Source organism: Atractosteus spatula, chromosome 27 (genome assembly GCF_055471065.1).
Source record: "Atractosteus spatula isolate fAtrSpa1 chromosome 27, fAtrSpa1.hap1, whole genome shotgun sequence".
NCBI lineage: Eukaryota > Metazoa > Chordata > Actinopteri > Semionotiformes > Lepisosteidae > Atractosteus > Atractosteus spatula.
In genome coordinates this window covers 6,033,125-6,056,587 of record NC_142732.1, presented here as the reverse complement: position 1 = coordinate 6,056,587, position 23,463 = coordinate 6,033,125, and the positions used below count along the sequence as shown (strand labels likewise).

Here is a 23,463-nt window from a genome sequence, read left to right as displayed (position 1 = left end):
GTAATTACAACTACTCAGTCGACATGATTTGCGGTTTTTAAAGGTCTCAGTCCATACCGACTCACCAGAGAGACTATGTTGATTAGCTGGGTGGCCAGGCTCACTAGGGTGGGCGGGGGTCTCGGCTCGCTCTCCATGTCTTTCACCCGCAAAATGAGCTCCACAGTCCCAGCCAGACCCGCAGCTCTCCGGCACCCTTACTGTACGTCATGCCAACGTGCGGAATCGGCTATTGTTTGATGTGCTGCTTGTAACACTGAAATCGTGTCGTCACAAAGAGGAAAATGTCAGACAAATATTTTTTATAAGATATTTTACTCTCCATACACAATATCAAGGAGTGAGCATTGGTACTAATCGGTGGAATATAATAGCAGGTAGGCGTCTGAGTCTGAGTAAAGTACCAGTAAAGTTTTAGATGACTTTATGGTAACTGTCTCGTATTTCTTACACATTTTTGCGATTAAGTTGATTTTTTAAAAGTATTTTGATGGTCCATTTGCGGCTCTGAGAAAATATCCTCTTTTGAATGATTTATGGGTGTGTAAAAGTACTCGTGTCTGCGCTGCCATAGTTAGCAATGCACCTATTAACCCACCCATGTTTCCAGAAAGCTGATTATTCCTCGTCAAGTTTGCAGCAACCCGGAACCTCTCTCTAAAGCACAGAGCGCAAGGAGGGACTACACACGGGATGCGAGTGCATTACTGAAGACACCCGGGGACGCAATTTAGAGATTCCACTGAGCCAGTATGTTTTGGTAGGAAACCAGAACAGGCCGATTCCACCCAGTAAGCGCCACAGTACCGAATCGAACCCAGGACCCAAGAGTACAAGAGCTGTGTTAGGCGGCAACAGCGCTACCTTCACGTCACCGTGCACCGCTTAAATAAACCCACTGCTCACAAAATCCTGGACTCAGATTTACAAAGCACGCCGTCTTCACGTCGTTTCGAGGATAGCCTAGCAGAGAACGATTCGTCGCCTTTTGGGGAGCTAAACACTTTCTTCTTTCGACTGCCTGGGATATGACATTGTAACAAGAAAGCTATTCTCCATACGGTTGAATATCAAGCACGTAGCCTCAGCATTGTTATTAGCGGCATAAGCTCTACAGTCTTAATTAACAAGGTGACTGAAACTCGTATAATTCCGGTGTTTTACAGGTTTTGTCGGGGGAGTCCTTTTTTCTTCCTATGGGCACACTATGGCGTCTTCTATGTAAACTACCTTTAGTATATATACATGAATATATCTTTCTTGCAATATCATATCCTAATATTATCAGTTATCTAATAAAAGCCTAACACGTGCTGTTTCGCAGTTGTTAAAGGACACTAGAGTTCTCTATGTGAACATATTTTACAGTACGTGATCAAGGATGCAAGATGCAGCAAACATTCGGTGCATGTTCCAGTGTTATTTGTTCAAATATGGTGAATAATATAAAAAGACTGAAATCTGCTTACTCCATTTTCTTCAAAGCTGTCCCATCGTGCTGCATCTGTATGTTTTCTTGGTCAATTAAGCAGCAGAATTGGAAGATATGAGAGAAGTTCATAAATTGGTCCAGTTTTGTCAATGATTGGGCTTATTTAGCATGTTAGGAGCTGAGGTAGTATGAAACCTAGTATATGCTGTACCAAGAACAGAATGGGACAGCCCTGCTTTTAAGTGTCACTATATACCATAAATACTTACTGTAATTACCCCCCCTGCGACATTATAATCCCAATTTAACTACTCCTTCAACAAAGATATACCTTGCAGTTAGTATGAATTCAGAACATGTGGGGAGTAAGCAGCACAACATTTTCCAGACTACCATGATATATTTCAGGTGAAGTCAATCCTGGAACTATTCCAGTGCATGCTTTTGCTTCAGCAATTTCTTAATAATCAAGGTGTTCTTCAGCACTTGACTTAATTAAGCCATTAATGATCTGTTCAGTTATCAGCTTATTATAACGTTCCACATCTGTAAGTGGCATGGAATGGAAGTGGTCGACAAGCTGTGTTTCCGGTATTCGTGATTTCCACAGCTCACGAGAGACTTCATTTTCTGTTTCTAGGACTGAAAAAGATGAGCATGGCTGAGGCTGGCAGAACATTTTCAGAAGTGAAGGATGTAATACTTTCTGCTCATAAAGAATCGACTGTGGAGGATAAAATTGGTTTCTATAATAACTGGGCAGAAAACTATGAGCAGGTACACTATGTTCCACAGTCATTCATGAAGTACAACACAGTATTGAGACACCACATACTTTTCCTGTGCATTGAAGGAGTCTGGTTACTATTGCCTGATTAATGACATGTTACCCATAGATCCTTTCAATTTCTGTTTTTTTAATTCATTTATTTATACTTGGCATTGCCCTTTCACCAGTACCTGCACAGGCAGCTGTGAATAAGGGCTGTGAAGAAGATGTATAAGGTATTAAAGGAAGATGCCCCATAGACCTTAAAAGGTCAGCCAGCCCTCAGCCTGTTGTCTTCCCTACAGCCTGAGCAGTCAGAATGAGGGATGTCCTCAAAAACATTTGTATTTTAAGACCTCTGTAAGATTGCTCGGATTGTGTTTTCTGATGCAGTTTGTAATTGGTCATCTGTGTTTCCAAAATGCAAAACCAAGCTGTTTTAAAACAATGTGTCAATTAACAAGGTGAAGAGAACAGAAAAGTAATGTTTTTGTTTTCATTTGTATATAGTGGTGGAAATTATGTGCAGGAACAAATCTTGCCTTTTAGTAAAATTCTATAAAGAAAAACTGGTGCTTCACTTCTTTTGAAAGTCCTTATTTCCCTTGTATGTGATGTGCATTTCCAGGATGTTGCGATACTGGATTACCGGGCTCCGTCCCTGGCTGCAGAGTGTCTGTCTGCTGCATTCCAGGCAGACAGAGGGAAAGCACTGGTTCTGGATGTAGCCTGTGGTACTGGCCTGGTTTCCACCTTGGTAAGAAACTCTGGGCATTACTGCATGAGGCAGGAAGAGACTGGAACCTTCCCTTTAAATTTAAAATGCATGTCGTTCTCAAAGCAGTGGCCAACAAACTACCGAAAAACACATTTGAAAGCTTAAAATGTTGTGAAGGAACTTCCATTCAATATTTTAAGAGGTCTTTCCTTGTAAGAAAAGCCCTCAATAAACATTGCAAGTGAGAGGGACAGGAAAGTTGCTCATTGGGGTCTGTAAGTAAAATGTTTTGCCAGTAGAATTGAGATAGGAGGTGTTTTTCAATCATCGCTTTGCTATGTCAAGTTTTTTTAATGACAGGTGTGTGAAGTAATACAAATGTTTGTCTTTTTTAATTAGGTTGGCTGTGCATGACGTGTCTCTATTAGCCTGTGCTTGTAGTTGCAGAAAAAGGGGTTTCAGAACTTTGCTGGGGTGGACGGCAGTGAGAAGATGCTACAACTGGCCAAGAGCAAAGGCCTGTTCCAGGACCTCAAGCAGTGCATTCTGGGATCTGCACCACTCCCAGTTCCAGCTGGTATCTACTGTATATAACGTTTCTCACTTCCTAAATCACACATGTACACAGATACTAATAGAGATTAGACTGTTTACTGCTCTGGCTGCATAGCCTTAAAAGTACACAGGGGGGGTTATCTATGATAGCTATTTAAAGTGCTTTGGGATTCTTTAAAAAAAGATGCTATATAAACCCTATATAAACCAGTAATCCTCAGTTCAAACTATCACTTAAAATATAGGATAGTACCCAGTTCATCCTCCATTGAAGAGCAGGACCCAATTGAGTGATGCCAATGAACCATTAAGTGACAGCAGTCCCACTACACAGTAGCTCACGTGGAGAATTGAATTAATCACATGCTAAATTGTGCAAGAGCAAAGTGGAATTTGACTTCAAGACACCAGGGACGTCACCTCTTGCCACACAATGCCCCAAGGTGGCTAGCAACACCACTTCCATCAGCAGCAACCTGGATTTCTTTAGAGCTCTCACATCCCAGTCCCTGCTTAGCTTCTGAGATCTGGTGAGATCAAGCTACATAATGATAAAAGTGCCGGAAAAGAAAACGTACCCCCAACCTACTGAAGACTTTCGTGATAATGTGCCTGCATGCAGATGAAAGAGCGGCTGTGCTGTGTTTGATTGGAGATAAATGACTCAGTGTTTTCTTTTTGGTTTAGAGTCCTATGATGCTGTTGTCATTGTTGGGGCTCTAGGTGTTGGACTAGTGCCTCTCTCAGTCATCAAAGAACTGTGGGAAGCTGCAAAGCCAGGTGAGTTGGTTGTAAAGCAAAGGGGGTAGTTATTGTAGAATTTGCACTACCTTGTCCAACTGAATAAAATATTAATAATAAGTTCAACCATCTGTATTTCTCCTATTATTACAATAAATCACCTTGACAGCTTAAGATACAAAAAGGATACAGAGGTGTTAACACTTATTCGTGGTAATAAACGTGGGAGAAGGGAACACTAGAGTGGGGGTGGAGGAACAAGGTTTTCCCTCTTCTTGAAATATACATTTGCGGTCAAAAAGGTAACTAGAGACCTTGCAGTAAAGACCCTCACTCAGACTGCAGGTTGACCCCCGTGATCTGATTGAGTTTGTTGGTTGCTAATTCAGCAGCCGTCCCACCCATCCAAGTCTGGTGTCGGCCTGAGGGCTTGAGAGGGTGCCAAACAGAAAAAATACTCGGCGACAGCAAAATGAAGAAGGATAACGTGAGCACCCTTTCTCAACCCTTGCTCAATGCTTGTAACGAAAACCGAATTTCATTGCAGGTGGTTATGTGTGCATGACGACAAGGGGCAACACATCCAATAAGGAGTTCAAAGCCCAGCTCGAGTGTCTGCTGAAGGAGATGGAGAGAGAGGGACTGTGGGTCTGTGTGTCAGTCACAGAAGTGGAAGACTGGGAGAGGGCTGTGTCTGCCGATGAAACAGGCTACATACCTGGGGCTGTGTATCTGTACAGGAAGAGTACGCAATAAACACATCTCTGTTGAGATTCACAGTTCGCACTGCCAGCAGATTAAGAACAAATGAGAATGGTATGACTCGTGGATATTGTTATGGCTTGGGCTGAATGTGCCTTTCTTTTTTCATGTGTTACTTTAAATATCTCAAGAGGATTAAATTTGTATCTCAAATCTGTGAAAAGCATTTTGTTTTTAATACACAAAGCAAATCTGAAGTGTGAAGAAAGCCAGAATTGTAATTAAAAAACAATTGTTCCCACAAAGACGGGCTGTAAAGGTTTATATAAAATACCCAAAGGTGTGTTAACAGTTGTGTATAAATAGCAATGACTTCATCTTATACATGCAGTTATATTGCAGTATTTATTCCCTATTTGCTTCTACACTGAAATCCATTCCAATATCAAAGTACATTGACGTTGTCTAGTTCCCCAGTAGCACAAGATTCTTTAAGTGTGCAAACAAATGTTTGTCAATGGTGTCAATGACAGAGACGGACACAGCATTGCATCACACAAGGTTTATTTTCAAAAGTAAAGGTGCTTACAGAAATTTTGCAAAGAAAGAAGAAACCTTACATTTGTATAAACTAGTATCTCTCCACTAATAACATGCATTAAAAAATCACTGAGATTGGTAACAATCAGGTTATTCAAATTGAAAGATCAGAAAACAAAAGACAAGCAGCCCGGATCTGAAGTGAAGGCGGAGTTATTTTACATAAGGCGCATGTTGCAGAATATAGAGCAAACACAAAAAAAGCTTTAACATAGTAAGCAGATTTATCCCAATAAGCCCATACCTGTCAATAAATAGATCTCTCCCTCTTGGTTTCCCAGTTCTACTCTACTGAAGCAAATAAGCAAAAACCGCTAGTCAAGGAAATCTCTCCTCCTGCTCTCCTGTCTGCTTCTCTCTCTTTCTAAAGTCCTCTTGCCACGCAATCAGTGTGGCAGGCATCAATCTCCACAGACTGAATTACCGACTGTTTGCAGAGACACAAGGTGTGTAGAAGTAACGGCACTGGGAGAAGAGCAGACCTGGAGCAGAGGGACAGAAAGAAATGGGAAAGGAAAGCAAAAGACAGAACTCCCACTCCTGTCTTGCCACGGTAAAGAAATTTTCATTTCCACACAGTTGCATCTCTGTGCTTATCCTCATTACACTGAAAAAAGGGAGCACTGGAATGATCAAGAACAGATTGTCGCAGGTGTTCAGTATTCGGTTCCTTTTGTTCAGTTGGAGAACACCTGCTGCAGAAGACAGTGCCACCACTGACCAGCTGAAGCCACCCAGCCAATACAGAGGGCTACTGCCAGATCTCTCCTCAAAGACACAAAGTGATTTAAGCCCTTTGTTGTGTTATGTGCTGTCCAGGGTACAGGAACAAGCACCACTATTCCTGCCAGGATGAAAAGAGCTCCGGAGATTGTTTTTATCTGTACATTTCCAAAGCTTAATCATGGCCTCCTCTATGAATTGGTTTCATCACTCTGTTCTCCTCTCCACTGATAGCTGAATTGTGTTGAGTGGAATTATTAGAATTACTAAAATGACGTAGATCAAAATGGAGAAAATCCCTGTGCCAAAATTCCCAGACAGGTCCAGGAGGGACATGTAAAAGCTACACTGCAGTCTGCCTTTTACTGTGATGTTCTCAGTCCATCCACATATCAACCCAGTACCCCTGGAGCTCCCCAGTGTTGTTGTCAATGACACCAGTTGCTCTTCACGTAGGCAAGCACCTAGTCAGGGTGGCAGCAACGCAACCCTTTGATTGTTGATCTCCAAAAAGCTCAGCACAAATGCAGCAATCTCCATCATGCTCTTCTCCATGATGGGGCATGAGTTCCCATGAGTGAAGCTGAGTAACAAGACAACAGGAGAGTTAACCTGTGTTGTCAGATTCCTTTACAAGGTGTGGATATCGTGATAGCAGACCTGCTTAATAATTGTGCCCCCAAAGCAATCAATTGCTAATGTTTCAGAACAGTTTTTTTTTGTATCCCTTAAGAAGGAAATAATCCTACCTTCTGTCTTGCTGTTTGGGGGGCACTATGTACAGTGAAGATCATGTGTTGCCAAAGGGTAATGGATAGGTTTATTAAATATATACAGTCTCAAACTGTAAGGACCCATGTTAATTTACATGTTACATGTTACATGTTAATGTAAGGACCCATCTTTATAAACAAATCGTATACACCTGTTTCTACATCCATCACTATATTCCTTTCCTTTGTATTATGATATCTCTTAAGTGATATGGTAAATAGTGCATTATGCAGGACTGATTATAGCAATGACACTATGTTTTTCATGCTGAAATGAATCACTTTTCCATTTCTCCCTTGATTGATCTATAGTATTTGTTGATCTCCTTTGTTATTGTTTGAGATGTATGTGCACACAACTTTCTATAGAAAATAATAATTTTGTCATGCTTTACAAACCTTTACCTAATTGATTGTCCTTTTAAATACTGTAGATAAAGCTCGATATGTGAATGACATTGAACTTGTTTTAGCAGTGTAGTGTTTCATAGCCGTTCAGGGACGCCAAATATGTAATCATAGTGGCTCTCTGAAGGCACCAGTTCTGTAGGGTTTGGGCATTTACTGAGACAATTTTCAATTGTAGCAGTAAATCACAAAGTTGATTCTTTTGATGGCTTTAGAATCCAACCATGCGATATAACTCAAACAACGCACACACACAGGTACTAATACACGAGGATACATTTATTAATACATAGAATATGCATGTAAACCTAACAGATCTTATCGTGAGGGTTATCAGAATACAAAAGGTATATATTCAATCAGTTACGAAGTGTTACACATCAAGAGGACATACGTTCAGTATATCATTCATTAAGACCGTTTCGTAAAGTGAACTTGGTTACAACTTCTACATTAGATACTCAAAACAAGTACATAACTCTTAGGAATTAAATTGATATCAACTGGTTGGGATAACAATTGAATCCTCGAGCTGTAATGCATTGAAGTTGAATACTCATCCAATCTCTGGGGATTCAGATCTCCTGCGGGCACAAAGAAACAGTTGCAGGCTGTTGCTGTCCAATCCGCGCTCTCTGGCTCGGTGCCAGGTTATGCTGTGCGGCTTGCGACGGTGCGCTGCAGATGCTCACTGGCCGGCTAGTTAGTGTTGGTTTTAACTAGCAAAGTTTGTGCACAGGAGAAAAGATGACTGTGGGTCCCAGCAAGTCAGGAAGAGGACCGGTTCGTTCCTGATGAAGCTAGTTCTGAATAGTGATTCAGCTGTCCACAGTCCTGACCTGTCCACGAGGCCTGCTGCTGGTTACTCTCTGGCAACCTCCACTCTAGACTCTTAGAACAAAGGAAAGTTCTGGCACTCGGACACACTGGCCGTTCCGTGGTTGTCCGGGCTGAGTCTCAGGATGGTCAGGAGGCGCGCTGCGAGAATGTCCTGCCCTTGGGAGCCTTCTGCTCCTGGGCCGTCCTGCCCTGGAATTCTCCTTTGAATTCCCTTTAGAACAGTCCACAGAATCCTCTCCAGAATCTTACTGAATCTCCCGAATCTGAATCTTGTTGAATCTCTTGTTGAATCTCGAGTCTCCAGGCCTGTGTTGCCTGTTTTTACCTGGAGGAACTTCAGCTCGTTGATTGGCTGAAAGTTCCATGGGCATCAGAGTCCCACGTGGGTTACTCGGCCCTACCAGTCCCTGATTGGTTGACCACGGTGAGATATGAGTCACTTACTCCTGACACTTAGGAATGCAGTCCAGATGTCCAACTGGCACTCCCTAGACTGATAGGCGCCAATGGATGACCATTGATCATGATAGCCAGGCTTAGCTAAGTGCACCCCCCTTTGGGAGCTGTCCTAGGAAACCTTAAATCACCCTAATGGTCTCTCTGTGGCTGCACCACAGAGATGAACAGAGAAATGGGGCCTCATTTGGGAAGCTCAGAAACACTTAATTCTGCCTTATTATTAAGCCTCGCCGCTACATATCCCCCCTTTTTGAAGGTCACGAGGTCCTGAGGCGTTGTTGCCTTCAAAACAAAAACAGAGTTAAGTGATGTCCCTTGCCATTAGAACATTAATCTTAAATGTCCACATTACTCCTCGAGAATTCATACCGGAACCAGCATTGGATGCAAACATTATGAACAACATCTGGAGTATGTATAAACACGGTAGGAGACATTATCTAAGTCTAGGAATTACACATCAGGAAGTTCACTGTCAATATCTGATACCTCTGTAGGCAGATATTTGGGGAGAAGTCACTTCCTTTCTTTTGACATGCTACCTTTGACTCATTCATGCTACCCGGAGTACATCTTGATGTGAGAGTACAGCATTCAGAGTACATCCAGTCATGATCCAGCTACCCGGCAGTAGTGTTACAATAACAACAGTTCCTGTTCCCAGCCCCCCGATAAACCACAACACCTGTGTTGGGTATCTGCTAGGGTGGTTTGGAGGTTTGTTCCATTAAAGCAAACTAACTACCTGTACCTCTTCAGGGCTTACTGTTTCTTGGATTTCTATCCAATTCCTTAGTGTGGCACCTGAAGGCATCCATGACCTCAAGTTTGGTCTTATGTTGTCTGGTTCTAGACCGTACAGTGTTAAGTTACCATGCTGTACTATGGCCTCCTCAGGAACTTAAAGGAACTGTTTTATTAGGTAGCTGCATCATGCCTGTCACAAGTCACAGTGTCAGTTAAACGTGGTGTGCTGACCAGCCATTTACTTCCCACCTGCTCTTCATGGGGTTCATTAACCTTCCTCTGCTCGTTAGTAGCTTTACACCCTTCATTGGTGAATCGTTTAGACACAGCCAATGGATAGCTTTGGTAGCCATACCCATCTCAAGATTTGGAACCGAATTCAATCTTGGATTGCCTTCTGGGTGAGCTATGAGCGATGGGGTTAATGTCACATACTCCTCTACTGAGAAGAGTGGAATCAAGTGGGTTGGGATTTGTGCCGTGGCTAGACTGGCTACAGTGGCACTAAACTCCCTTAACAGGTCTTGTGTCAACATTCTGGCCTGTTGCACACAAGCATAAACCCACTGTATAACACCAACAATCATGTCCACTGGTTGGGGAATAAGGTTTAACCCTGTTGCATAGGAGGTTGCCTGTAGGATTTTCCCTAAGCTTTCCAACTTTTGCTGCTGTCGATACAGTCTGTCACTACCCTCTGGCCTCTCTGACACCTGCCTTCTTGGGGCAGTCAGGGTGAGAGTGCCAGTAGCACACAAACCTACCAAAAAGAGCAAATGCACAACAGTGGTGGCAGCAATCAGTCCTCCCAAAAGTCTTTTAGGGTGGCTGATCCCAGTCATCTCCTTCTGAGTGACTGTTGCCTTTCTAAGCTGGCGCAGCGTGTACATGGTGTCTTTCTCAGTATGCCATGTGGCATCTTGGGCACCAACATCCTGGAAATCTGGGGAGATCTGACACAGCTGCTGATGCTGCTCCTCCATTTCCAGGGCATCTGCTTTTTCGATTTGTTCATGCCGGTGCTCTAGGAACCCTGCAGGGGGCGGTGCAGCGGTGGACCATGCCTGACCCTCGGCTGAGTGGTCATCTGGAGCACCTGAGTGATCTGGGATTGTTACCCCATTCTCACTGTTCAGGTCCACCCTGCACACTTCCTGATTGAGGAATCCCTCTATCGGCATGTTTACAGTCGTTCGCTGGGGGTAGGTGTAGGACACCTGCTCGCTCCCCCCTTCCCTCGCTAGGGGTTCAGGGAGCTGCCCCAGCACTGGGATAGCTAGTTCATTGTCTTTGAACTTACTATCACCCACCAGGCCCATGTCAGTGCAGGCGGGGATTCTGACACCCCTCTTTGCGATGTCCTGCACTGGCAGGCGGGTGACTTGACCATCCAGCTCCAGTCTGGGTGAACCACTGTTGGTCAGACTCAGACTGACAGACTGAGCTGGTGGCTGTAAGAAAACCGGCTCGGCTTTCATTCCCTGTCCCTTCTGGGGGACTGGGTGTGTTGGCAACCCTGCTGTCGAGGCAGGAACAATCAGGTCAGTCTCACTCACTACCTGGTAGTTGTGAGAAATAATGTTACCTGACTGCAGGTTCCCTGGGTCACAGCAGAGGGAATCGGCATCTGGGATCAGGTGTGTCCACAGCGCAGTAGTCTCAGCGTCCAGCTGGACCTCCTGTCTAACCTGTGAATGTTGCACCAGGGGCACCTGGCGGTGGCCCTGTGACAGCTGCTCAAGCAGATCCTCACTAATAGAGGACCTCTCAGGGCTAAGGGCGAGGGCTACATCACCAACCTGCTCTCCTGCCATCTGGATCCCTTCCACCACTGCAGGGTGGTGGTCCTGACCCCTCTTGGGTGCCAGGGTGCACAGGGAAAGCTCCTTTTCATCGCCAGGTGGGGAGATCTGCTCCTCTTTAGGGATGTAAAAGGTGTGTGCTTTACCTGGTGGATCAGGCGGCTGCTCGGAGCACCGCTCCTGTGGCATGGAGGCTGTTGGGACCTTGGCCAGGGCACGACTTCCCTGTATATCCGGGGAACAAGAAAATATTTTTATTTCTTGTCCAGAGGGAACAGAAGGAATCTCCGCATAGGCTTCTGTGTTCGGTGGGCACTGTGTAAGCACAGTCTGCCTCTTGGCCCCCCTTTCCTTCTGTACAGAAGGCTTAGGAGCCTTGACCTGTTTCCACACTTTGCCTTTCTGGTGATCCACCAAAGGTTCCACTCTGAGTCGCATACCCTTTTCTTTTTCTACCCGTTTGAGCTTGCCGTGTGACATCAAACACCTTTCAACCTCAGTGTCAATCAGTGTCTCACTGGGTAAGACATCTCCCATGGCAGCCTTGAGGTAAAAGCTTCCTGCTTTTCCTCTGTGTTTTACTGCCTGCTCTGTGACTTCAGGGGTGGAGTCAGCACTCGCTTGGGAGTGGCTGACCTCATCCTGGCAGGAACCCTTCCGCTCAATCAGATAGACTGAGGGAGTGAGAGGGGGCGGGTCTCCGCCTCCTCCAGTGGAGAGTATCAGCTCATTCACGCTTCCGGCAGCCTTGGGGAGCGGTTGTCCCTGTCCTAATAAAGCTTGTTCAAGCCTGGCCAGGCGGGCGGCTACTGAATCCTTTTGTTCAGCCTTTTCTAGCCCTTTCCCTTCCCCGGTGTTCTCATGGCACTTAGGACGCTGGGTGCGGTCCTGTGTGAGTGCTTTGGAACGGGGCTTAGCCAGCTCAGGAGCCTGTGCTCCTTCGAGCAGGGGGGAATTAACCCTGCTGGCTCTGACGGCGAACACAGTCGCTTTAGCAGCTTTTTGCTCAGAGCGACTTTGGACATCATACTCCCAGGCTTTCTGCGCGAATCTCTTAATATCAGTCATTTTCATGGTCTGTGCATCTGTATGCATTAAGATCATCTTTCTGACTGACGGGTGGAGATTCGCAATGAATAAACCCTTGAAATGTGTGTTCTCTTCGCAACCCTCATAATTTCGCCCTGCAAAATAAGTTCGTCTAAGTCTCTCGTAATATTCGCGAGGGGACTCTGCTCTCTCGTGCTTAATGTTAAGGGCGGCGGCTATCGCGGCAGTCGGGTCAATAAACGCACTGTATTCTTCGATAAGTGCTTGACATAGCTGCTCAAAGTCATTACAGACTTCTTTCATCTGCCTAGCCATCCACTCATGTACAGCTCTGCTGGTAGTTTTCCTGACCAGAAACACTTTCTCCTGTTCTGTGGCGTTTGGCAGGAACTGCAGGTTATACCTGAGGTCTTGAATATAACTCTCGATATTATTCTCTGACACTGCGGGGTCAAATCTCTCTACGTCCTTCGCTAGCTCTCTCAGAGAATGGAGATTTATTCTCCTAGCTTCTCCGCTGACGGAGATATGACGGAGATCGTGGTCAGACTTGTCGCTGCTAGAGAGAGTGCTTAATAGCGACTCGAATTCAGACCTTTTAGCAACCATCGTTAAACTTAAAGAGTATTACTTTTAAGTACGAAATCACAGTTTTACCACAGAAAACCACAAGATCAAGTATGCAATCAACCCGGTAGATTGCAAAAGATCACAAAACAATCAAGCACTGCTTAAAGAGCAAGGGGAACTTTTTTCCTTTCGGCTTTCAGCACACTGTATTGTCGTGTATGAAACCCGCGGCGTTTTATATGAATTATTCCGCTTGGTTGATTCATTTCAGTCTTGCCACGCCCGTGCCAGGGACGCCATAAATGTGGTGTTTCATAGCCGTTCAGGGACGCCAAATATGTAATCATAGTGGCTCTCTGAAGGCACCAGTTCTGTAGGGTTTGGGCATTTACTGAGACAATTTTCAATTGTAGCAGTAAATCACAAAGTTGATTCTTTTGATGGCTTTAGAATCCAACCATGCGATATAACTCAAACAACGCACACACACAGGTACTAATACACGAGGATACATTTATTAATACATAGAATATGCATGTAAACCTAACAGATCTTATCGTGAGGGTTATCAGAATACAAAAGGTATATATTCAATCAGTTACGAAGTGTTACACATCAAGAGGACATACGTTCAGTATATCATTCATTAAGACCGTTTCGTAAAGTGAACTTGGTTACAACTTCTACATTAGATACTCAAAACAAGTACATAACTCTTAGGAATTAAATTGATATCAACTGGTTGGGATAACAATTGAATCCTCGAGCTGTAATGCATTGAAGTTGAATACTCATCCAATCTCTGGGGATTCAGATCTCCTGCGGGCACAAAGAAACAGTTGCAGGCTGTTGCTGTCCAATCCGCGCTCTCTGGCTCGGTGCCAGGTTATGCTGTGCGGCTTGCGACGGTGCGCTGCAGATGCTCACTGGCCGGCTAGTTAGTGTTGGTTTTAACTAGCAAAGTTTGTGCACAGGAGAAAAGATGACTGTGGGTCCCAGCAAGTCAGGAAGAGGACCGGTTCGTTCCTGATGAAGCTAGTTCTGAATAGTGATTCAGCTGTCCACAGTCCTGACCTGTCCACGAGGCCTGCTGCTGGTTACTCTCTGGCAACCTCCACTCTAGACTCTTAGAACAAAGGAAAGTTCTGGCACTCGGACACACTGGCCGTTCCGTGGTTGTCCGGGCTGAGTCTCAGGATGGTCAGGAGGCGCGCTGCGAGAATGTCCTGCCCTTGGGAGCCTTCTGCTCCTGGGCCGTCCTGCCCTGGAATTCTCCTTTGAATTCCCTTTAGAACAGTCCACAGAATCCTCTCCAGAATCTTACTGAATCTCCCGAATCTGAATCTTGTTGAATCTCTTGTTGAATCTCGAGTCTCCAGGCCTGTGTTGCCTGTTTTTACCTGGAGGAACTTCAGCTCGTTGATTGGCTGAAAGTTCCATGGGCATCAGAGTCCCACGTGGGTTACTCGGCCCTACCAGTCCCTGATTGGTTGACCACGGTGAGATATGAGTCACTTACTCCTGACACTTAGGAATGCAGTCCAGATGTCCAACTGGCACTCCCTAGACTGATAGGCGCCAATGGATGACCATTGATCATGATAGCCAGGCTTAGCTAAGTGCACCCCCCTTTGGGAGCTGTCCTAGGAAACCTTAAATCACCCTAATGGTCTCTCTGTGGCTGCACCACAGAGATGAACAGAGAAATGGGGCCTCATTTGGGAAGCTCAGAAACACTTAATTCTGCCTTATTATTAAGCCTCGCCGCTACAGCAGCAACAGGCAAAAAAGTGGTAAAAAGAATAATTTTCAATCATATAACACAATACAAGGAGTTCTATATTAAAGTTAATACAGTCTACATTTATCGAACTCCAGAAATAATAAGATTATAAAGATATTAAAATAGCAACATAATCTCCATTTATCATAGACTGTCTTATCTCCATGTTTCTCATTTTAAAAACAATTCAAAATCAAAGATTTAAATAAAGAAAATCTAGGTAGTGTACATAGCATTAAGGCTAGGAGATACATAATGGGTCTAAGGAGTAAATAATATTTTTCTACAAATATAGTCTCATAGCTAAAACAGAGTTACGCAATGTCTAATATAGTTAGAATCATGTTCTCCTACAAAGAAATTGGCTTCAAAACTCTTGTGTCACAATAGTTCTTGACCTGAGGACGTGTGAAAATGTACCAGACATTTGGCTGTGAATAATGAAAGTACAGTTTGTTTTGCAAGCACATGAGAATCAGGAAATGCATTAAATGTTTTGATATCCCTGGAGTCATAGTTCCTCTGGCTCCTCTGCTACTTGAGTAAGACTGCCCTCCATGCGAACCATCTGTCTGCCTTCAGTTTACACATAGTTCTTCATGGCATAGCTGCTGTGGGTGGTGGACTTGGCAGGTGTGTACCTCATGGGGTAGGACTTCTCCTCAGGAGGGCAGTTGCTACAAAGAACAGCCCCACCTAGAAGCAGGAAACCTGCTGTTCCCCACCCAACGTAGAGAGCAGCACCCAGCTCCCTCTTCAGTGCTTCAGGGACAAGGGGATTGTAGAAATCGTGGATGATGGAGTTGGCCGTCCAACAGATGGGGACTAAGGTGGTGACACCTGAAAGAAGAAAGGTAACTCCAGAAGCCAGCACCATGCGGGCTTTGATCCGGGGGTTGTCCAGACAGTTGGTGCACTGAGCTCCCATCAGGAAGATCAAGAATCCAAGACAGGCCAGCACAATGGTGATGACCACCAAGCCTCTGGCTGCCTGCAGATCAGGGGACAAATCCAACAGGGCATCATAGATCTTGCACTGCATTTGGCCTGTGGTCTCGTAGACACAGTTCATCCACAGGCCCTCCCAGAAGACCTGAGCCACCACGATGTTGTTTCCTATGAAAGCTGTCACCCTCCACATTGGCAGGGCACAGATCAATATGGTGCCCGCCAGCCCAATCATACACATTGATATGCCCAGAATCTGGAAAGCCATAGCTTCTACAGTGGCAGGAATCTAACTGAAAAAAAAGGATAAAAGACAAGAATTATTCTATTGACAGTGCCTTCATGCATACTCGAGTTTTGTTCTTGTAGGTCTAGAGGAGTTCATCACAAGGCAGAGGTCCTGTGTGAAACTGTTTCTTTAACTTCTGTTGGTTTTAGAATTATTACACAATATACTTACATATAAAGAATTAAGTCCAGAGGGGATGTTTGCAGGGTATTGTTAGTTTATTTCTGGCCTATTTCTGATTGTTGGATGATGACCTCCAATGTAAGGCATGCTGCTAATTGAAAATTGATTGCTGATCAATTACTTTAGCAGCTCGACAATTCTACTTCACATGAAAACAGCCTGGGAAAGCGCTAAACATTTTTTTCCTAGCCCTCCAATACAGTGCTCAAAATTGTTTTTCCTCAATTATTAACAGACATTCCCAGCATGATTATTAAAACCTTTCCAAGAAGCACATAGAGCTAAGGTTAAGTAGTTTGCCAACAATTGTGCAACACAGTTGGCTACAGTCAAAGTGTTAACCAATCTGAACTGTTTAGCCTCTGTTTCAATAAGAAAATATGCACAGCACCACTAGAGAGCACTGTCATACAGTAATTTCATTACATTAGAGCAGCTGTGGGATCAGATTTTCAACAGCTGATGGCGCTTCATTAACATAATTCTCTTAAAAAAAATCATATATAAAAATCATTCTCTTCTCTTTTAATGCAAAACTTTCAAACTAGATTTTTCACCACCATTTGTACTGACTTTAGAAAATGCCCACCGTCATTGCATATTCCTAAGTGAAGAACATTCAAAATATTGAAACAAAAATGTTCTTATTATGAATGAAGAAACTTTAAAAAGGAGAGACACAATCCTGTGAAAAACTAAACTCCCAAGTGTACATGTAAATCCACAGAACAACACCAACACTGTTGGAGTGTTCAGCCAGGACTTAAAACAAGCATTCTTGACATAGAACTGTGGAAAGCATTTTCATTTAAATAATTGTATTTCTACAAGGCCAAGATTGTGTGGTGATAACAATATTGTAACGCAAACGGCCGATATTAGAGGTTGTGCGAGCCGGCTTACCAGCACGGTGACGTCACCGCCCTTCCCTGTGAGTATGCGTTACAATATGAAATAAATCTGAAAGCAAGAAAAAATCCCCTCAACTCCCAGTACATTTCAGTATTTTGGTGAGCTCCAGTTATAGAAGATCCAGATTATTCTGTGGGCACTATTTGTGTTAATTCCAGATCACACAAACTCACAAGACAAACACACCACTGGGATCAGTTTCAGTTACAATTCTAGCTCTTAAAGCAAATTGAAAACCAACTAGAAAGGCACCAAGGACAAAGAGAAACATATTTCCGTCCCCTATCAGCAATGTATCCATGTCTGTCTAACCTGAGCAAGATTGTCACCTCTCCGTACTGAACACAGAATTCCAGATACACAAATGTCTGTTGTGACAACTTCTACAGCGGCCAATTTAAAACCTGTATAATATGCCCCATTTCCCTCTTATTCAAGCAGGGACAGCAGAGATTAACTAGATGATCAGACTTCTCCATTTGCAGGCGAATGTTTCTGTATTTGCTTTTACAAAGAACCTTAATTTATATTGCAAAGTAATTTAACCCAGCACCCACATCTCACAAAGAGTGTGGATGTTTGTTTCAGTTTTCTTTTGTCGTCATGATACTAGTGAAATATGTAAGAGTGACAAAAGTCGTCAGACTACTGTTGAAGGAGAGTTTGGGATGCTTTTCCAAAGTATTAGCTGTGTTTTGTTTAAGCAGCTGTGTAGTCTCAGACCTATGACCCCATAGTGACTGCAGTGAATATGTGGAAAATTGTATATCAATCAGAGAACTAAGAAGTTAAATTTTTCTATAATTTTTCTATTAAAATTCACACAATCTCTCACTTCATCAAAGTTTATTTATCAAATGCACAACAATACAGTGTGCAGCAGTAGTTGCTGGCAAAGAAATGTCTTTTCTGCGAGCTCACAAAAACACAACAATCACAAACACTGATTTACAAACACTGAATTACAAACACTGTGTACTTTCACAAGTACACAGGGGACAATTTAGAGGCTCCTATTAACCCAGCCAGCATGTCTTTTGAAATGTGGAAGGCCACCAGAGGACCTGGTGTAACCCCACATGAATACAGCGAGGATATTCATACCGCACCAAGAAGGAAGTAAGTTCGGCGTCTCTCGGCTATAAGGTGAGATACCCAGAGAAGACTCTCACTATGTAACATTTACCAATAAATTAAAAAAAAAACATTTCCTGGTTTCAGTTAACATTTTTTTCCCTCAAGAGTCACATACAGTATGCAGTGCATGAGTCATAGTTAAAAAACTAAGAATGCACTTGATTCTTAATATAACATTATATTATTGTTATGTTATTGATATAACATAACACTACATGTCTGACATATTGAATTATTGTTTTTTTTAATTCAAGAGGTTCATTATTAATTCATTGTAAAAAGTACAATTCTGTCATTTATTTACATGTACAATTCCAATAATTGTCACAAAAAGTAACCAAGAATAAAGCAGATATTGGTGAGTGTTCACATCAGTACACAGTATTTAACACATAAAGAGTAAAACTTTCAGAAAATTCCACATTGCTACAAACTTCATTTTATACAGAGACAAAAATGGTATCTGTGCGGTTATAATCAAAATTAAAAACAAAATTAAAGGTAAAAGGTCAATTTCACAACCAAACACAAACAATAAAGTATGTGACTTAACAATAGACTCTTTATTTGTAAATACAACACATCACAAAGAACATGCATGTAAAAGTATGCACACCTACATAAAATAAAAATTGCCTAGACCTTATCTACAAGCCATGCTTGTACGTAATCTTACAAGAAAAGATATGAAAGGTACAGACAGTGGTACATTTCCAAAATACTGACTTCCAAAAAAAGGCTTGTATCCATTAGAGGTCTCTGTACCGCTGTGCAGTCAGAAAGGGTTTTTTTATATTTTACGTGGAGTATCACACGTATGATTTGGCTGATGTTGTAGACCTTGGAGCAGAATATTTAAAAGAGTAGGCTTTCTCTTCTTTGTGTGGACAGGTGCTACAAAGCAGGCCCCCTCCAAGGACCAGCAGAACTGAGGCTCCAAAGCCAATGTAGAGGGAAGCGCCAAGCTCTCTTCTCTGGGTATCAGTGAGCAGAGGGTTGTAGAAGTCCCTGATGATGGCGTTGGCAGACCAGCAGACAGGAATCAAGCAGAGGACTCCAGTAGCAATGAAAACTGCACCAGCCGCAATACAGGCTTTCCTTTTAGCTTCTGCCTTTTTCACAAAGTTAGTGCACTTTCCACCAACAAAAGCCAATATGATGCCTATCATGCCCACCACTATGGCGACCACAATAAGGGCTCGGGCTGCCTGGAGGTCTGTGGGGAGAGCCAGCATGGAGTCGTAGACCTTGCACTGCATCTGCCCGGTGCTCTGCACCACGCAGCTCATCCATATGCCTTCCCAGAAGATCTGAGCCGTCACAATGTTGTTGCCGATGAACGCTGTCACCCTCCACATGGGGAGACAACAAATTATTACAACCCCGATCCATCCAACAAGAGCCAGCGTCACACCCATTACTTGCATTCCTACAGACGCCATCGTAAAATTTTGCCAACTTCTTCTTTTTCTGTTGTCTTTCAATTTTGAGATCACCCTCCTGCAGCACAGAGTTTGTGAACGCAGTCCCTCCCGATGTGATATGTTCAACAAACAAAAACTCACTTGAAAGAAACGAGCTGCTGGTTATATTCTGGCCTGAAAGGGAGGTGGTTACCCTTCTCGCAACTAGAAACCAGCTCCAAGCTAGAAAATTCCAGCTCGACAAGATTCTTTCAAATGTAGCACAATGAAGCCGAGAATGAACTGAGGCAGTCCCTTCATGCATTGAGATCAGTTTACTAGGTTTTGTGTTTCAAAGGATTTTGAAGAATATAAGCTGTACAGAAAACTAGTTATGGAGCCTCTTCATCTCTTTGTTGGGCTTAAACACCTCAACTTATGTGATTTTAACACGAAAAAGTGAATTGTATATAGTGCCTTTCATATCAGGACAACATTGTACTTTACAGTGCAGGTAACAGTTCATCAACTTTTGAGGTATTTATTTTCTAACCCTGACTTAGTCACTACTTGATAACTATTATGTTGCAATATTGGGTAAAACTAATTTATATACAGGGAGCAGGAGCCTATCCTGAAAAGCAACAGACACAAGGCAGGATACGCTATGGACAGGACACCCGTCCGTCACAGGCACACTCAGACACAAAGGCCACACTCACTGCAGGACCTTTCCCAGAAGCCAGTTAACTACCAGTATGTCTTCGGCTTCCCTGAGGAAACTGGAGCACCCAGAGGAAACCCACATCACCACAGGAAATGAACTCAGAGGCAGTAGTGCTAACCACTGTGTCACTGTACCTACGATTTCTATTAACCACTGCTCCATTTTTTACTAAATCTATTTTGTTCCATACGTCATCGAAAAATAGGGGTGATGTATTCGCAGAAAAGTCAGTACCACTGCCTCACAGTTCCAGTGTCCTAGATTCCATTTCAGTTTGAGGCACCTGTCTGCGTAAGATCACACACTCTCTAACACACAGGTTAGGTCTGGGGGAGGGGGGGTTCCATGGGGATTTTACACTTCAGTCATTTTTACTGTTTCGACAAGTACTGGTTATGAGACAGAAAAACAGAAACAAATGAGCCTGGCGGTTCCATTGACCTTGTCTCATTTGTGCTCTTTTCTGATGTTAATAATTTTCTAAAAGTGATGCTTTTGCTAACTTACAGCATGTATTTCAGTTTAACATAGCACATCAATGTAATATACAGCATCATTTGCCTTTAGGCTCCTTTTTTAAAGTTTTCAGATAAAATAGTATTTAATTTATGTGGGGCACCACAGTGGAGCAGTGGGTAGCAACACTACCTCACAGCACTGGGGCCCTGGGTTCGATTCCTGGGGTGCTATCTGTGTGGAGTTTGCATGTCTCATTGTGTTCATGTGGGTTTCCTCTGGGTGCCCTAGTTTCCTCTCACACTCCAAAAACATACAAACATGGAAGGTTAATTGGCTTCTGGAAAAAATGGCCCTGTTGTGAGTATGTGTGTATTGATGTCTGTGTGACGTCTGTGTGTGCCCTATGATGGACTGGTGTCCTATCCAGGATGTACCCTACCTTGAGCCCATTGCTTGCTGGGATAGGCTCTGGCTCCCTTGTGACCCAGAATTGGAAGAAGTGGTTAGAAAATGAATGTAATGTTTCCTTTGTTGAAATGTTGAATTGTTTCTGTATGTTGCATCCAGAAACCTTGCAAAAACATTACAAACGTTATATCATTTGGCATAAAACTTTCATTTAATAATATGTCAGTGTAACGAATAACTAGAAGATAACATGCAAAACTACATTACTCTTGGATGAGGTCAGAACTGTTTTTTTCCAAAAGCAGTTGAACCGGTTTGTTAGGTATAAGCAACAAGGTGTAACAGACTTGCAAAGCAGGTTTTCAGCTATCATTTTTATAGGGAAATCCTACAACTGCGCATCATGCATTTTCCTGCCTACGGAGGAATGACAATTGAGATTTTGTGTAAACGTTTCATCAGTATCATTCTTAAAATTTCACATTTAAATCATTTTCGATAAGAAGCCTACCTACATAGTTTACATGGCTGATACAAATATGCATTCACAAACACTCAATATAAAAAAATAACTTGGAGAAAATCTAGTTTTTTTTAAATGAAACTTTAATCTTTCTCCTCAAAATGATAAATACAGAAGGTACATTAACATTGGCTAAAAACGTCAAATGAGCAGCTTACTGTTTAGAATTGATATATGATAAGAAAATGCTAAGACAGTTCAAGACCAGAAAAATGATTCCCAGACGTTTTACCTAAAATGTCAAAAGATATCCAACAGAAGAGAATCATTGTGAACATCCTTTAAGTATTTAAATGTATGTTACCATTAGTAGGTATTCTTTTATCAATGCATATTTATGATTAAAATAAAAATATCATACAAGGAAGTGCTGAAGGAAATTATCTTAGGTTCTGACAAAGAAACAACATTCTTTGCTTTTTCTATTTGCACCCTACTTCCATTCACTTTCACTGTGTGCCGATTTCAAGTAAAACACTTTGGGACAAATCAGTTTCCTCAGGCTTTCATTGTTTTTTGTCTTTCAGGTTGCAGAAAACAACATAACTAAACTTAATGTCCAAAATCATCATGATTTCTGTCTCAATCCGCAGAACACATGTAGTTTAAAGCATAAAAAAACAGCCCTGTCGATAATACCATCTCTTACAAACAACAATGTATTATCTTCACATTAACAACCGTGACAAAAGAAGGACAGAAGTGTTGCTGCACAAGAAAAGCAGTTAAGATGATCACAGCTCAGCATCAAGATGAGTACAGTTCATGTTTCTTCTTATGCACTTAAAATGTCTTACACGTACGCTTTGCTAGTTGCTGCAGACCTTGCTTGGGAGTACTTGACAGGGTATTCGTCCTCATTTTTGGGTGGACAGGAGCTGCAGAGCAGACCTCCTCCAAGAAGCAGAAGAGCTGCGGCTCCCCAGCCAATGTACAGTGAGGCTCCGAGCTCCCTTCTCTGAGCTTCAGTGAGCAGAGGGTTGTAGAAGTCTCTGATGATGGCGTTGGCAGACCAGCAGACAGGGATCAGACAGAGCACCCCTGCGATGATGAACATAACGCCACTGGCAATAGCTACTTTGGCTTTGGACACCTCATCCTCCATGAAATTGGTGCACTTTCCACCAACGATGGCCAGCAGGATGCCGAACGCAGACACCACAATGGAAATCACAGTCAGGGCTCGGGCTGCCTGGAGATCCTGGGGAAGAATTAGCAGAGAATCGTAGATCTTGCACTGCATCTGCCCCGTGCTCTGCATCACACAGTTCATCCACAGCCCTTCCCAGATGATCTGGGCCGTCACGATGTTGGCGCCGATGAAAGCCGTCACCCTCCACATGGGGAGAGCACAGACTATGATCACTCCAAGAAATCCAATCATGGCCAGAATAAGGCCTAGCATCTGCCTCTTAACTGACACCATCGCTGTGTCTTTCCTTCCTTCTGCACTTCGGCTAAAAAATAATGCACTTGCTGCTGCTGTTGTCTTCGTCTGTCTAACAGTGTTTCACAAGTATACGATGAAAGGATGTGATCGACTAGTTATAGTCTTTCGCGAAGGGAGGAGCTTTCGCTCTTCGTCCCCTGAAACTTGCTCTCGATCAAAGATTCTGGTCTAGCGAGATTCTTCTCAGTTCTCAGTACAGAAAGGCACAGGGGAATGTAATCAGGTTTCGGTCTAGCTACACCTTAGCCTCCAAGGGTTCCAAATATTTGAAACCGGTCAGTCTATTGACAACAAGAACTACCTTTTCATCCATTGTCATACCTGTACAGCTACTCAGACCTGCTTTGCAGCA

At 43.2% G+C, this 23,463-nt stretch overlaps 4 protein-coding genes across 5 annotated transcripts; 1 reads left to right on the top strand and 3 right to left on the bottom strand.

Annotated features, from left to right (window-relative positions):
• The first annotated feature begins 678 nt into the window (after nt 1-678).
• On the top strand, nt 679-5,222 carry mettl27 (methyltransferase like 27). 2 transcript variants are annotated; one of them, XM_088906969.1, is made up of 6 exons: nt 679-791; nt 2,073-2,209; nt 2,830-2,958; nt 3,361-3,496; nt 4,162-4,254; nt 4,763-5,222. In XM_088906969.1, the coding sequence occupies exons 2-6, from the start codon at nt 2,084-2,086 to the stop codon at nt 4,969-4,971; spliced, it is 693 nt and encodes a 230-aa protein (XP_088763095.1). In that variant the 5' UTR covers nt 679-791; nt 2,073-2,083; the 3' UTR covers nt 4,972-5,222. The 2 variants fall into 2 exon arrangements, with proteins under 2 accessions (XP_088763095.1, XP_088763094.1); XM_088906968.1 differs by having other exon boundaries at nt 679-1,131.
• A 10,033-nt stretch (nt 5,223-15,255) lies between these two features.
• On the bottom strand, nt 15,256-15,891 carry cldnj (claudin j). Its single transcript, XM_088906938.1, has one exon. It carries the CDS (start codon nt 15,886-15,888, stop codon nt 15,256-15,258), a length of 633 nt encoding a protein of 210 aa, XP_088763064.1. The 5' UTR covers nt 15,889-15,891.
• Nucleotides 15,892-17,835: 1,944 nt separating this feature from the next.
• LOC148814265 (claudin-like protein ZF-A89) lies at nt 17,836-19,700 on the bottom strand. The gene has a single exon (XM_088906937.1). It carries the CDS (start codon nt 19,581-19,583, stop codon nt 18,951-18,953), a length of 633 nt encoding a protein of 210 aa, XP_088763063.1. The 5' UTR covers nt 19,584-19,700; the 3' UTR covers nt 17,836-18,950.
• A 1,630-nt stretch (nt 19,701-21,330) lies between these two features.
• LOC148814264 (claudin-4-like) lies at nt 21,331-23,183 on the bottom strand. Its single transcript, XM_088906932.1, has one exon. The coding sequence runs from the start codon at nt 23,085-23,087 to the stop codon at nt 22,455-22,457; it is 633 nt and encodes a 210-aa protein (XP_088763058.1). The 5' UTR covers nt 23,088-23,183; the 3' UTR covers nt 21,331-22,454.
• Between the last annotated feature and the right edge of the window lie 280 nt (nt 23,184-23,463).

Excerpts from the sequence above, each read along its gene's own strand:
- mettl27 (XM_088906969.1), top strand. The coding sequence starts at position 2,084 with ATGAGCATGGCTGAGGCTGGCAGAACATTTTCAGAAGTGAAGGATGTA. Across the intron at positions 2,959-3,360 it reads CTGGCCTGGTTTCCACCTTG|TTGCAGAAAAAGGGGTTTCA; the intron begins GTAAGAAACTCT and ends CTGTGCTTGTAG. Across the intron at positions 4,255-4,762 it reads GTGGGAAGCTGCAAAGCCAG|GTGGTTATGTGTGCATGACG; the intron begins GTGAGTTGGTTG and ends ATTTCATTGCAG.
- cldnj (XM_088906938.1), bottom strand. The coding sequence starts at position 15,888 with ATGGCTTTCCAGATTCTGGGCATATCAATGTGTATGATTGGGCTGGCG.
- LOC148814265 (XM_088906937.1), bottom strand. The coding sequence starts at position 19,583 with ATGGCGTCTGTAGGAATGCAAGTAATGGGTGTGACGCTGGCTCTTGTT.
- LOC148814264 (XM_088906932.1), bottom strand. The coding sequence starts at position 23,087 with ATGGTGTCAGTTAAGAGGCAGATGCTAGGCCTTATTCTGGCCATGATT.